Consider the following 12,090-nt stretch of genomic DNA (forward strand, 5'->3'; position numbering starts at 1 on the left):
ATGGCTGAAGTCCCCTTGAGCAAGGCACCTAACCCCCAACTGTTTCCCAGGCTGCTCTGGGTATGATGTACGTCGCTCTGGATAAGAGCGTCTGCTAAATGCCATTAATGTAATGTAATGAATATGCTGTAAATAGTGCTGACTTCATTTTCTATACTGCATGTAAGGATCACTGAATGTACAGCTCATTTAACATTAGTCTTGAGGCGGAAATGAGATGTAAATAAAGCGGAACTGTTGTTCTTTGTTCGGCTTCATAGTGGAACAGGTTCCTTTGCGCCACATTATTCTGGGAAGAGAGTGTGTATCATCTTTTTGTTTTTAATATTACTTTGCTATGCTACATTTTTGAAAACTACTTGCTCCTATTTCTTATGATACTGTACCTGGATACTGTCCTCACACAAACTTTACGACAACTATTGCTCCAATCGCCACCACTACTTCTACTACTGCTGCTACTGTTACAAATTTTATGATTTATAAAACGTTCCTGAATGTATATTGTGCCTTTCTTAAAGGTAGACTGGCTTTCAGATCTTTCAAGTTTAGGTCATAAAAATAATTTTCCCTGACACCCAATTATTTTTATTTAGTGGACTGAAAGCTACTGAATTCGAATCACAGAACTTTGATTTTATGAGGGTTTTTTTTAATAGAACAATTAATGAATTTAAAGCCACGTGGCCCTGAATTCTCCGCTGTTTTTTCCTGCTTCACCATGACGCAATACAAGATACTATGTCATGCATCATGTGCTGGGCTTTCCCCATTCATGCAAGGCATTGTGGGATACAAATTTGAAACAGGAGAGGAAAATTGTGGACGCGAATGAAACGTGAAAGACCGACTACGGTAACGGAAAGCGAGAACAAAAGACGTTATGTTGCGAAGGAAAGGAAATGCGGGACCAAGCTAATAAATATCGGCGGTCAGCGAGCACCTCGGTGTGATCAGCTGTTCGTTTAGCAACAGAATGATGTAACTGTCAGTGCACGGTCAAAGGTAAACCTGTAGATAGCAGTAATGCAACACTGCATGCCAGCTGCTATAAAATCCAAAAGAAGAAGGAAAAGAAGAAGAACCTGCATGTGCGCACACAGACTTCCTCTGTCTGCTTGACTGCGCAATGTGAGCGATTTTATGCGCATTATTTGCTCTGGAATCCCCTCAAATTAAATAACTTTCCAGCCACAGAATGGCCTAGGGTTTTTTTTTGTTTGTTTTTTTGAGATATTCCAGAAATTAACATGTATCACAATGACCAAATTTCTGAGGGAACTAAATTTCACCGATTTTATGAAATCGAAAGGCCGTATTGGTTTAAATACATGGTAGCATTAAAAAAATGTGAATACCAATAGTCCAAAAGCATAGTGATAATAATGCTAAAACATCTGTCTATAATAATAATGATGGTAATCAGTTAGGGACAGATTTTGAAATCTAGATATTTTGGTGCCAGCTGCTTTTATTTGGCAGCTCACAGATTTCTTTGTATCTTGTAGACTTCACCGGTTGTGTTGTCTCCTAGCTGGCGCCCGCTCCTTGCTTTGTGAGGGTACATAAGGCTAATGCGCAGGATGAAAGGAAGCGAGTGGCTACAGATTGAGCAACTGTACATTAAGCCTCTCAGCTGCTGACCTGCACACGGGTTTCCATGCACTCAGCAGAGAGGACACACTATTAAACGTTTAGCTTGGATTTCAGCGATCCAGGTCAGGCGAGGTCAGGCAGCACCGAAAGGCAGCTGCATTTCAAGTTCACTTTCTTCCTGTTTGATAGATTTAGAAGTTTAGCTGTAGCGAGGCACAGTGTGTGGGTGGGTGGGTGGATGTGTGGGTGGATATGGGGTGGGTGGGGAGGCATTATTACTAATGGTGTGAAGGACTCAATTGGAGCCTGGAAGTAGATGTGGTTGGGGAGCCTCCAACTGTGAGGGGTCAGCCTGATCTGAGGGACAAAAGCATAAGAAGGATGTGATGTGATGGAGTAGCCTGAAGCTTAAAAAGGTGAGGCTTGTCGAGCTGTAATTGCAGTAAAAATCCCGTGTTCCTTCTTGTGATGGTAAGCGTGGATCACTTTATTCTTTGTCAGATTTGGTGCAGTGTGACTGCTCTCATCATCCTCCAGGAACACAATGCCCCATCACCATGTCACATTGACATCTCACTGCAAAGCCCACAGACTTTTCCTCCGAATTCTATAATATTCCTCTCTTTATTGCCACTCCAAATTTATTTCCTTCTTCTGTTCCTTCCACTCTTTCAGTACAATATTTGATCCTTTTCTTCTCCCTGTTGTTGTTTTTCAGCCCTAGTTTTTTTTTTCTTCTCTGCTACATTGTTTTGTCCACTTCCATTTTGATTTCAATCATTTCTTCACTTAAAAAAAATGTTCTTTCTACTTTTTTTCTACTTTCCATCATCACTGCTGTTTTCAGAACTTTGGATCACTGGGTGCCCAGTAGCTGTATCACTCTCTCAATCTCACTTTTTGTGTGTGATGGATAAAAGGATTACGATAACATTCCAGTGAGATAATGAATCAGGACAATGCTGGTCACGTGACGCTGGAAGTTTCCACTCCTTTGTTGTAAACATCATGAATCTTTCAGCTGTGTGTGTGTGTGTGTGTGTGTGTGTGTGTGTGTGTGTGTGTGTGTGTGTGTGTGTGTGTGTGAGAGAGAGTGACCGACTAGAAAATTTAGGGAGACAGGCATTGAGGGACAAAGAATAATGAGGAGGAGGGTCACACAGAGCATGTCGGACACTTTCGCTTGCTGGTCTGTCTTTAGTCTGAGTGCACGTTACCCTGGACTAAATAACCCATACTGTCTTGTGACTGATTGTTTTAAGATGGAAGATAGCATAGTTCAGATTGTCTAGCGATAATGGCTCATGATGTGACTGTATGATATGAAGCAGATTGTTATCTGATAGGCATAGAGCTTTTCATGCTGATAGAACAAAATGCTTTAATGGTCAGTTGTGTAATTTTGTATTAGGTACACTTTAGTACTATTGCCACAGTAGTACGATACTGTGACTATGAAGCTGGAACAGTCAGACTTCTGTAGCATATTTATTACCATTTTATGTTTGAACTCAGAATTAATTGTCTAGTATTTCAAGTGTGGATCTCAGTACTATGTTTCATTTTAAACACAGTGCTGCCGGAAAGTTTGTGAACCCTTTAGAATTTTCTATATTTCTGCATAAATATGACCTAAAACAACATCAGATTTTCACACAAGTCCTAAAAGTAGATAAAGAGAACCCAGTTAAACAAATGAGACAAAAATATTATACTTGGTCATTTAATTATTGAGGAAAATGATCCAATATTACATATCTGTGAGTGGCAAAAGTATGTGAACCTCTAGGATTAGCAGTTAATTTGAAGGTGAAATTAGAGTCGGGTGTTTTCAATCAATGGAATGACAATCAGGTGTGAGTGGGCACCCTGTTTTATTTAAAGAACAGGGATCTATCAAAGTCTGATCTTCACAACACGTTTGTGGAAGTGTATCATGGCACGAACAAAGGAGATTTCTGAGAACCTCAGAAAAAGCGTTGCTGATGGTCATCAGGCTGGAAAAGGTTACAAAACCATCTCAAAAGAGTTTGGACTCCACCAATCCACAGTCAGACAGATTGTGTACAAATGGAGGAAATTCAAGACCATTGTTACCCTCCCCAGGAGTGGTCGACCAACAAAGATCACTCCAAGAGCAAAGTGTGTAATGGTTGGCGAGGTCACAAAGGACCCCAGGGTAACTTCTAAGGCCCTGTCCACACGGCAACGGATACAGGTGAATCTGATAAAATTGTTTATCGTTTCGGCCTGGCGTCCACACGGCACCGGCGTTTTGGGTGCCCCAAAACGAAATCTTTTGAAAACGGGTTCCAGAGTGGAAAGATCTGGCAACGGCGCCGTTGCGAAGTCGTCTGGATGAGTAGAACGGATTTGTTTACGATGACGTCACAACCACATGACTGTGAGTGCTTCGCGCCGGGCATAGACATATAAACATAGACGCCGCCTTCCGCGTAGAATCATACGTCATCCTCGCCGCCATATTGGATGGGGCAAAGCGGAGAATAAAGATGCCTCATTCATGTGCTGCGTTTAACTGTACCAACAGGTTTACCGTCCAAACGAGATCACATGGGATTACCTTTCACAGGTGAGACTGGAAAAATACTTTTCATTGTATTTGGTCATTATAACGTAATTTTACGAACAGATTTTTCTGACTTTGTGGCTAATATGAAGTCTCGCGCATAATAGCCGCTCGGTGAAACCTGTCTCCAAACAATTTATAATTTATAAATAAATTTATAATTTATTTCATAGCCCACCCAACCAATTTCACCACCAGCTGTCAGATGGTGATGGCACACTCAAAAATAGAAGAGATTGGAAGCATGTCAGACTGTGAAGCAATCACATGGAGCAATCCCATTGTAATATGGTTTAATTGAATTTTTTTCCATATAGCACTGTATATTGCAAAAATTGTTTTTGGAGACATTTTATAGCCTATCTGCACGGCATTTAATGAAAGTGATGCGGAGACGGCACGGCTTCAGCAGTGTAAGCACAGCACATTATTCTACACGATCCCCGCTGAGCTCCAAAACATGCCTTGATGTGTAGATATTGTTAGTAGCCTACGATAGTAGCAGCGGAATAAAAAAAAACAAGTTTCCGATAGCTTGATTCCGGTATAGGCCTACTGCATGTTGAGGAAATTTAGGTCACACCTCCCACGGAATATTGACGGGTATTTCGCACACTATTTATAACCATCACATTAAAAGTTATATATGTTGTTTTGATGCCTGTTTGTTTCCCAAATATATACGTGTGTGTCTTAATGGGTGAATAAAAGGCATTGAGTTAAACATTATTGTAGAAAGGGGCTTTATGAAGTTCAGTCCATTTACTTGCATTGGTTTACGGGGAAGATTTGCCACATCCAATATGGCGGACACTCTGACGTATCCCAGCAACGGGCCACCAGGCTCAATGCGGCGTCTATGTTTATATGTCTATGACGCCAGGTAGAAGAAGGGGTTTATGCGCATGCGTCGTACTACTTCTATTGTTCTGGTGTCTCCAATGGGACCGTCTTACAGCACACGTAGAGGTGTGGCATGTGTATTGCATCATTTTCAGCAAGCGTTGCGTTGCCATATGTACCTGATATTTTACTGATCCGTTGCCCATGTGGACGCGATATTTAAAAAAAAAAATCTCATTGCCGTTGTCGTGTGGATGTAGCCTAAGCAACTGAAGGCCTCTCTCACATTGGCTAATGTTAATGTTCATGAGTCCACCATCAGGAGAACACTGAACAACAATGGTGTGCATGGCAGGGTTGCAAGGAGAAAGCCACTGCTCTCCAAAAAGAACATTGCTGCTCGTCTACAGTTTGCTAAAGATCACGTGGACAAGCCAGAAGGCTATTGGAAAGATGTTTTGTGGACGGATGAGAACAAAATAGAACTTTTTAGTTTAGATAAGAACCTTATCCCATCTGTGAAACATGGTGGTGGTAGCATCATGGTTTGGGCCTGTTTTGCTGCATCTGGGCCAGGACAGCTTGCCATCATTGATGGAACAATGAATTCTGAATTATACCAGTGAATTCTAAAGGAAAATGTCAGGACATCTGTCCATGAACTGAATCTCAAGAGAAGGTGGGTCATGCAGCAAGACAACGACCCTAAGCACACAAGTCGTTCTACCAAAGAATGGTTAAAGAAGAATAAAGTTAATGTTTTGGAATGGCCAAGTCAAAGTCCTGACCTTAATCCAATGGAAATGTTGTGGAAGGACCTGAAGCGAGCAGTTCATGTGAGGAAACCCACCAACATCCCAGAGTTGAAGCTGTTCTGTACGGAGGAACGGGCTAAAATTCCTCCAAGCCGGTGTGCAGGACTGATCAACAGTTACCGCAAACGTTTAGTTGCAGTTATTGCTGCACAAGGGGGTCACACCAGAAACTGAAAGCAAAGGTTCACATACTTTTGCCACTCACAGATATGTAATATTGGATCATTTTCCTCAATAAATAAATGACCAAGTATAATATTTTTGTCTCATTTGTTTAACTGGGTTCTCTTTATCTACTTTTCAGACTTGTGTGAAAATCTGATGTTGTTTTAGGTCATATTTATGCAGAAATATAGAAGATTCTAAAGGGTTCACAAACTTTCAGGCACCACTGTAGCTAGAGACAGATGGAGTCATGCGTTTTCTTTCCCCCCCATTTTTTAATCTAGAGAGTTGGCATTTGTTCTTTCACTATAGAGACAAGCATGACCTGTTGTCTGTGAGTGGCTTGCTGAGTGACATTCCGAGTTCACAGCTTGTTTTCGTTTAAATGCGAACGTGTGCATGTGTTTGTGAGCAAGAATGTGAAAGTTTTAGCATTACAATAAGGCTGCAGCAGGCCAGACAGGGTGAGGGAACTGGTGCAGAGGCAGACGGCGAGAGAAAGGCCAACCAATTGTGATTTAAATGTTACACTTTTTTTGAGTGGGCCATCACCTCATATTGAGGGTCGGGTTATATTCAGATTTTATTACTGTTAAGTGCTCTCTCTTGAGCAGACTGTTTCTTTGGCCTTAAATTCAGTTACATATGCTAGCATTTGTGTCCCCTGCTGTTGTTAATATCTTCAGCAGAACTGAAGAAACCTCTTAGGCCCTGTCCACACGGCAACGGATTCAGGTGAATCTGATAAAATTGTTTATCGTTTTGGCCTGGCGTCCACACGGCACCGGTGTTTTAGGTGCCCCAAAACGAAATCTTTTGAGAACGGGTTCCAGAGTGGAAAAATCTGGCAACGACGCCGTTGCGAAGTCGTCTGGATGAGTAGAACGGATTTGTTTACGATGACGTCACAACCACATGACTGTCAGTGCTTCATGCCGGGTAGAAGTGTAACGAACTCGATGCGAGTTGTCAACAAATCCTATAACTTGGTTCATGAAACGCGCTTACAAAATATTTTCACTGCTTTCCAAAAACAAAAACAATCCCGTCAGCAAAAATAGGGAAACAAAAAGGAGCGATCTCACCTCTTCAGATGTTGGTTTAAGTCCGACAGTACATTCCTCAAAAATGGCGTAGAAGAACAAAGTAATCCATCAACGTGTAGCATTCAATTTATTCCGGACCATTAAAGAATTCTGGAGGATATCAGAATGTTGGCGTACCGGCTTCCATCTACCCCCATTCATTCCTCTTTCCGCGTCTTTCGTTTTACACTACTGATTAATAATCAAAACTTTATGTGGCTGATGCTACAGAAGAAGGGGTTTATGCTCCTGCGTCTACTTCTTCTATTGTTCTGGTGTCTCCGATGGGACCGTCTTACAGTGCACGTAGAGGTGTGGCATGTGTATTGCATCGTTTTCAGCAAGCGTTGCGTTGCCATATGTACCTGATATTTTACTGATCCGTTGCCCATGTGGACGCGATATTTAAAAAAAAAAAAAAATCTCGTTGCCGTTGTCGTGTGGATGTAGCCTTAGATAAGTGACAGATATATATAACAAAATCATATCCCATCAACAGTGCTACTCTCTTGTACGAAAGAAAACTGATCAACAGTGGATTTCATCAAATGGACAAATAATGCAGAAAATGAAGACAAGGAGGTGAATTGAGATTTGCATGTCTCTGAACACGTTTTTGTAGTGTGGCTCTAGGCAGACAGTGATATGGGACAGGCTCTGTTATCTTTTGGATATTAAATTTCAAACCAGTGAGCTTCAGCTAAGGCTACGTCCACATTTAATACGTTTTATTTTTAAAATGGCGTTTTAAAACAAAAACGATCTCTGTCCAGACGAGTTTTCGCTCTGTCCACACTAACACGCCTGAGAATGCATATCACATGAACATTCACGTACACTGGGCTTGTGTTTGCCGGTATCAACAGCTGATGCTGATTGTTTTCTTCCAGAAAAAGGTCATGTGATAGGAGTGTGACTAATCAGGGAAGGATACGTCATGACTGATGAGACCCCGTGGGTGTCTGTGTCGTCGTTTCCAAATAGCTTTGTTTTCGCCCGTCTACACCAAAATGCTGCTCTGGAGTTTTCACCCTAAAACGGGGCCAGCAGAGTTTCCAAAAGTCTCAGTTTTCGGGGCTCGAAAACTCCAGAGTAGTGTGGACGCTAGGCATAAACCTAGCAAAAGTGATGCATTTTACAACCAAAACGTATTAATGTGGACGTAGCCTAAGTTTTGACTCTAATCTCTTAAAGTGCCAGGGTCCCTGAAGGGTGCATACTTCACTTTCATAACTCCCAACTGTTACTTTCCTTTTAGTTTAACTACAGATACTGAGTCAAGAGGGCTATTAAGATTGCCAAGCTGAACTACAAGAACAAAGTGGAAGAAAAGTTTTCTCATGGAAACCTCCGCTCAGCTTGGCAGGGCCTGAAGAGAATGGCGGCTGTTAACCTTCCTATCAGTAACAACTCTGTTAACATCCCTGGCAGTACACCAGCACATCTCCCCAATGACCTTAATTCCTTCTTCTCCAGATTTGAGATCAACAACTCCACCCAGTTAGAGGACATCAGATCCAACCTCATACCTGATGACCTTTGCATCTCTTTCCCCACCACTGACGTAGTGAGGGCCCTTAAGAGGTCTAAGGCTAACAGTGCACCTGGAGCCGATAACGTCAGTGGCTGGGTCCTTAGATACTGTGCGGACCAGTTAGGGAGTGTTTTCCAGAAACTGTTTCAGACCTCCATCAACGCAGGAACTGTCCCCAAATGTTGGAAACACTCAACAATTGTCCCCATTCCCAAGAGAAGCCCCCCCCATGGCCCTGAACGATCTGCGCCCAGTGGCCCTCTCCTCCCAGGTGATGAAGGCTATGGAGAGGCTTGTCAGGCAATACATTCTCACTCTGACCAATTCACAACTTGATCCGCTCCAATTTGCATATCAAAGCCATAAAGGTGTCGACGATGCCAAAGCCTTCATCATCGAAACTATCCACAGACACCTGGAGCTTCCCAATACCTCCGCCAGACTCCTGTTTGCAGATTTCTCCTTGGCCTTTAATACCCTGCAACCTCATATTCTGGCAGAGAGACTCCACCGGAACTTCAACATGAGCAGCCAGCTCATCCTCTGGATCCTGGACTTTCTAACCAACCGAACCCAGCGTGTCCGGATTAACAATAACCTGTCTGATCTCCTCACTACCTCCACTGGCTCCCCACAAGGCTGTGTGCTTTCTCCGCTGCTCTTCATTCTGTACACTGATGAGTGCAGATCAACGTACCCCAACTGTCACCTGGTTAAGTTTGCTGATGACACAGTTCTCCTGTCCGGCCCTTCCCTCCATCATGGACCCACTCTTCAGCAGTTCGTAGAGTGGTGTGACTCTTCCTGCCTGGAGTTGAATGTTAGCAAAACTAAAGAGATGGTGGTGACCTCCTCCAGCAGCCAAAGGGAACTGGCGGCGGCTGTCACCACTATGGTCCACGGTTTTCCGGTCGAGACAGTTGAGGAATATAAATACCTGGGAACCATTCTGGACTGCCAACTGAGGTTCTCTTCCAACACAGAAGGGATCCTGAGGAAGTGCCACCAGAGGATGTACCTACTAAGGAAACTGAACTCTTTTTCTGTCAGTCAGAACATCTTGTTGACATTCTATTATACATTCATTGAAAGTGTTTTAGCTTTTTCTATATGCTGTTGGTATTACTCCATTACTGTACAGGATAGGAACCGCCTGCATAATATTGTCAAGGTGTGTTCTAAGATTATTGGACTTCCTGCTCGCCACCTGAATACTGTGTACGAGCAGCAGGCTAGCGGCCTGGCTCGTTGAATTCTTAAGGACTCGACTCATACTTTGTTCCCGGCATTTGAGCAGCTGCCATCTGGTCGCAGGTTCCGCTATCCGGCCTGTAAGACCCAGAGGAGGAGAGCAACCTTTGTTCCAAGTGTTATTCTCCTCCTGAACTCTAAGAAGTCTAAGACAGTTACAATAACTTAAGTCTTCTGTACAATACTCTAGTGCAATATCACATGTTCTGATGTGCAATATTACAATATCACCTTGTCACTTTAACTACAATGTCACTCTAATCATATTGTCATTTTAATTTTATCCACACTTCACTTTATTTATTTGCCATATTTTATCTGCTGCTTTTTTTTTTTTTAAACTTTGTTACTGGCAGCAGGCCTGCCGTTGTACATAATACGCTTTTTGTTTGTTTGTTTGTTTGTTTGTTTGTTTGTTTGTTTGTTTGTTTGTTTGTTTGTTTGTTTGTTTGTTTGTTTGTTTGTTTGTTTGTTTGTTTTTTGCCCACCCATTTTTGTGATTTTATTCTTTTTGTGATTTTATTTTCTTGCTCTTATTTTAATGTACCACTCTTCGCCCTTCTAATTGCCCTTCGGGGATAAATAAAGTTTTGTCTGATCTGATCTAAATCATAGTAGTTATTAAATAATGGGCTTTAAGATAAGTTGCTGAATTATATGATGTGACTTAAAGAGGTTAATAAAGAAAATTGTAGTTGAAATTTTAGATTATGCTTAATATAAGAAATCAGTAATTAACAGTTGTGTTAAAGGGCATATCCTGGACCAATTTCGTTTTTTTTTTTTTTTATATGAAAGTATGTCCCTTTACACACTCATCCAGAAGGGTAATTTTGCACAAGGCCATCTGACTACAGCAGAAAAAAAAAAACATGTCTGGAAAAATCCCAAGGGAGTCTGGAGCCAGATTCGTGACATCACCTGCGGAAGCGCCAGCAGGCTGCGCAAGCTTTGCACGGTTTCAGTGCACAGCCTGTGTAGACCAAGCGCTCCCATTTCTCTCTCATTGTCCGGTCTTTTGGGAAACGATGAGTACTAATCCCATCAAGATTGGTGTTGCTACACCCTCCTACGATACATCTGTTAACCATTTTAATAATTACGTGATAACGTTGAAGAAATTTGCAGAAAACCACCAGGTCGTTTTCTCATAAACAAACCAGCGCTGACGTAGGATTCGGAGGGAGGCGTCCCGCACGCGATGTCACGAAAATCAATGTTTCCCAGGAAATTCAAATGCCACGTTTTTTGAGAGGCAGACGAATTCGCCTCAAATGGCTTGATTTCAAGTGAATTTTTCTGGTATTGCGCAAGGTAAACAAAATTGCAGAGAATGCAGAATGTTACAGATATTTGACCAAAGTTTAATATAAAATAGGAGAATTACATTGATCTTGCTCCTGAATTTACCCATGATATGCCCTTTAAAAAGCTTCTTGTATTTTCTTCTTGTACTGCAGATATCGCGAGCTGGTGGACACCACACTGACACATGAGAGAAAGATGTCTGCTGAGGAAAAATGCCGCCATGTTCTCCAGCACTGCAAGCTCCAGGGATGGCAGGTGCGTAAGTGCACTCTCAGCACACCTGAGTCTCACACCCATAGATAATTTTAAAATATATATGTCTCTCTTTCAGTTGGGAAGCAGCAAAGTGTTCCTGAGGTACTGGCAGGCTGACCACCTGAATGATCGCTGCCATCAACTGCACAAGAAGATAGTTACATGCCAGAAAGGTATTCACACATTCCTGGAGCACATTTTTCTTCATTGTCTGTTTTTTTTTTTACACCATAGTGTATGATTGTGTACATGTACGTGACAGTGGCACGTGGCTGGCTGGTGAGGCACCGTGTGCGGGGCAGGCTGAGCTATCAGCAAAGAGAGCAGTGCAATGTACAGCGGTTCCTGCAGGGAGCAGAAGACTTGGGCCTGCGTGCTTATGACAGCTTGGTCATCCAGAACGCAGCTGATATCGCACGAGAGAATGATCGTCTGAGGGGCCATGTTGTCACTCCACCCCTGGGGGAGAGGCCTGAACCTGTGGGAACAGAGGACGACTCACCCAGGAGGTGAACCACTACTTAAGTGCTGCTACCAAATGTAACAGGACACGTGTAAATCAATGAGAGAATTTTTCATTGTATTCCCAATATTTCCAGGATATAACTGTGAGTTCTTCTCTACCAAATGTTCCATTACTGTTAGAGC

At 42.4% G+C, this 12,090-nt stretch overlaps 1 protein-coding gene across 1 annotated transcript in view; it reads left to right on the forward strand.

The window, feature by feature from the left end:
• The window catches only part of myo16 (myosin XVI), a 250,670-nt gene that overhangs the window by 209,652 nt on the left and 28,928 nt on the right, over positions 1-12,090 (forward strand). Inside the window, exons 28-30 of the mRNA XM_060929678.1 lie at positions 11,340-11,442; positions 11,519-11,615; positions 11,705-11,951. Coding sequence (XP_060785661.1) covers positions 11,340-11,442; positions 11,519-11,615; positions 11,705-11,951 — 447 coding nt within the window. The remainder of the gene's footprint in view (positions 1-11,339; positions 11,443-11,518; positions 11,616-11,704; positions 11,952-12,090) is intronic.

This window comes from Neoarius graeffei, chromosome 9 (genome assembly GCF_027579695.1).
Source record: "Neoarius graeffei isolate fNeoGra1 chromosome 9, fNeoGra1.pri, whole genome shotgun sequence".
NCBI classification, from domain to species: Eukaryota; Metazoa; Chordata; class Actinopteri; order Siluriformes; family Ariidae; genus Neoarius; species Neoarius graeffei.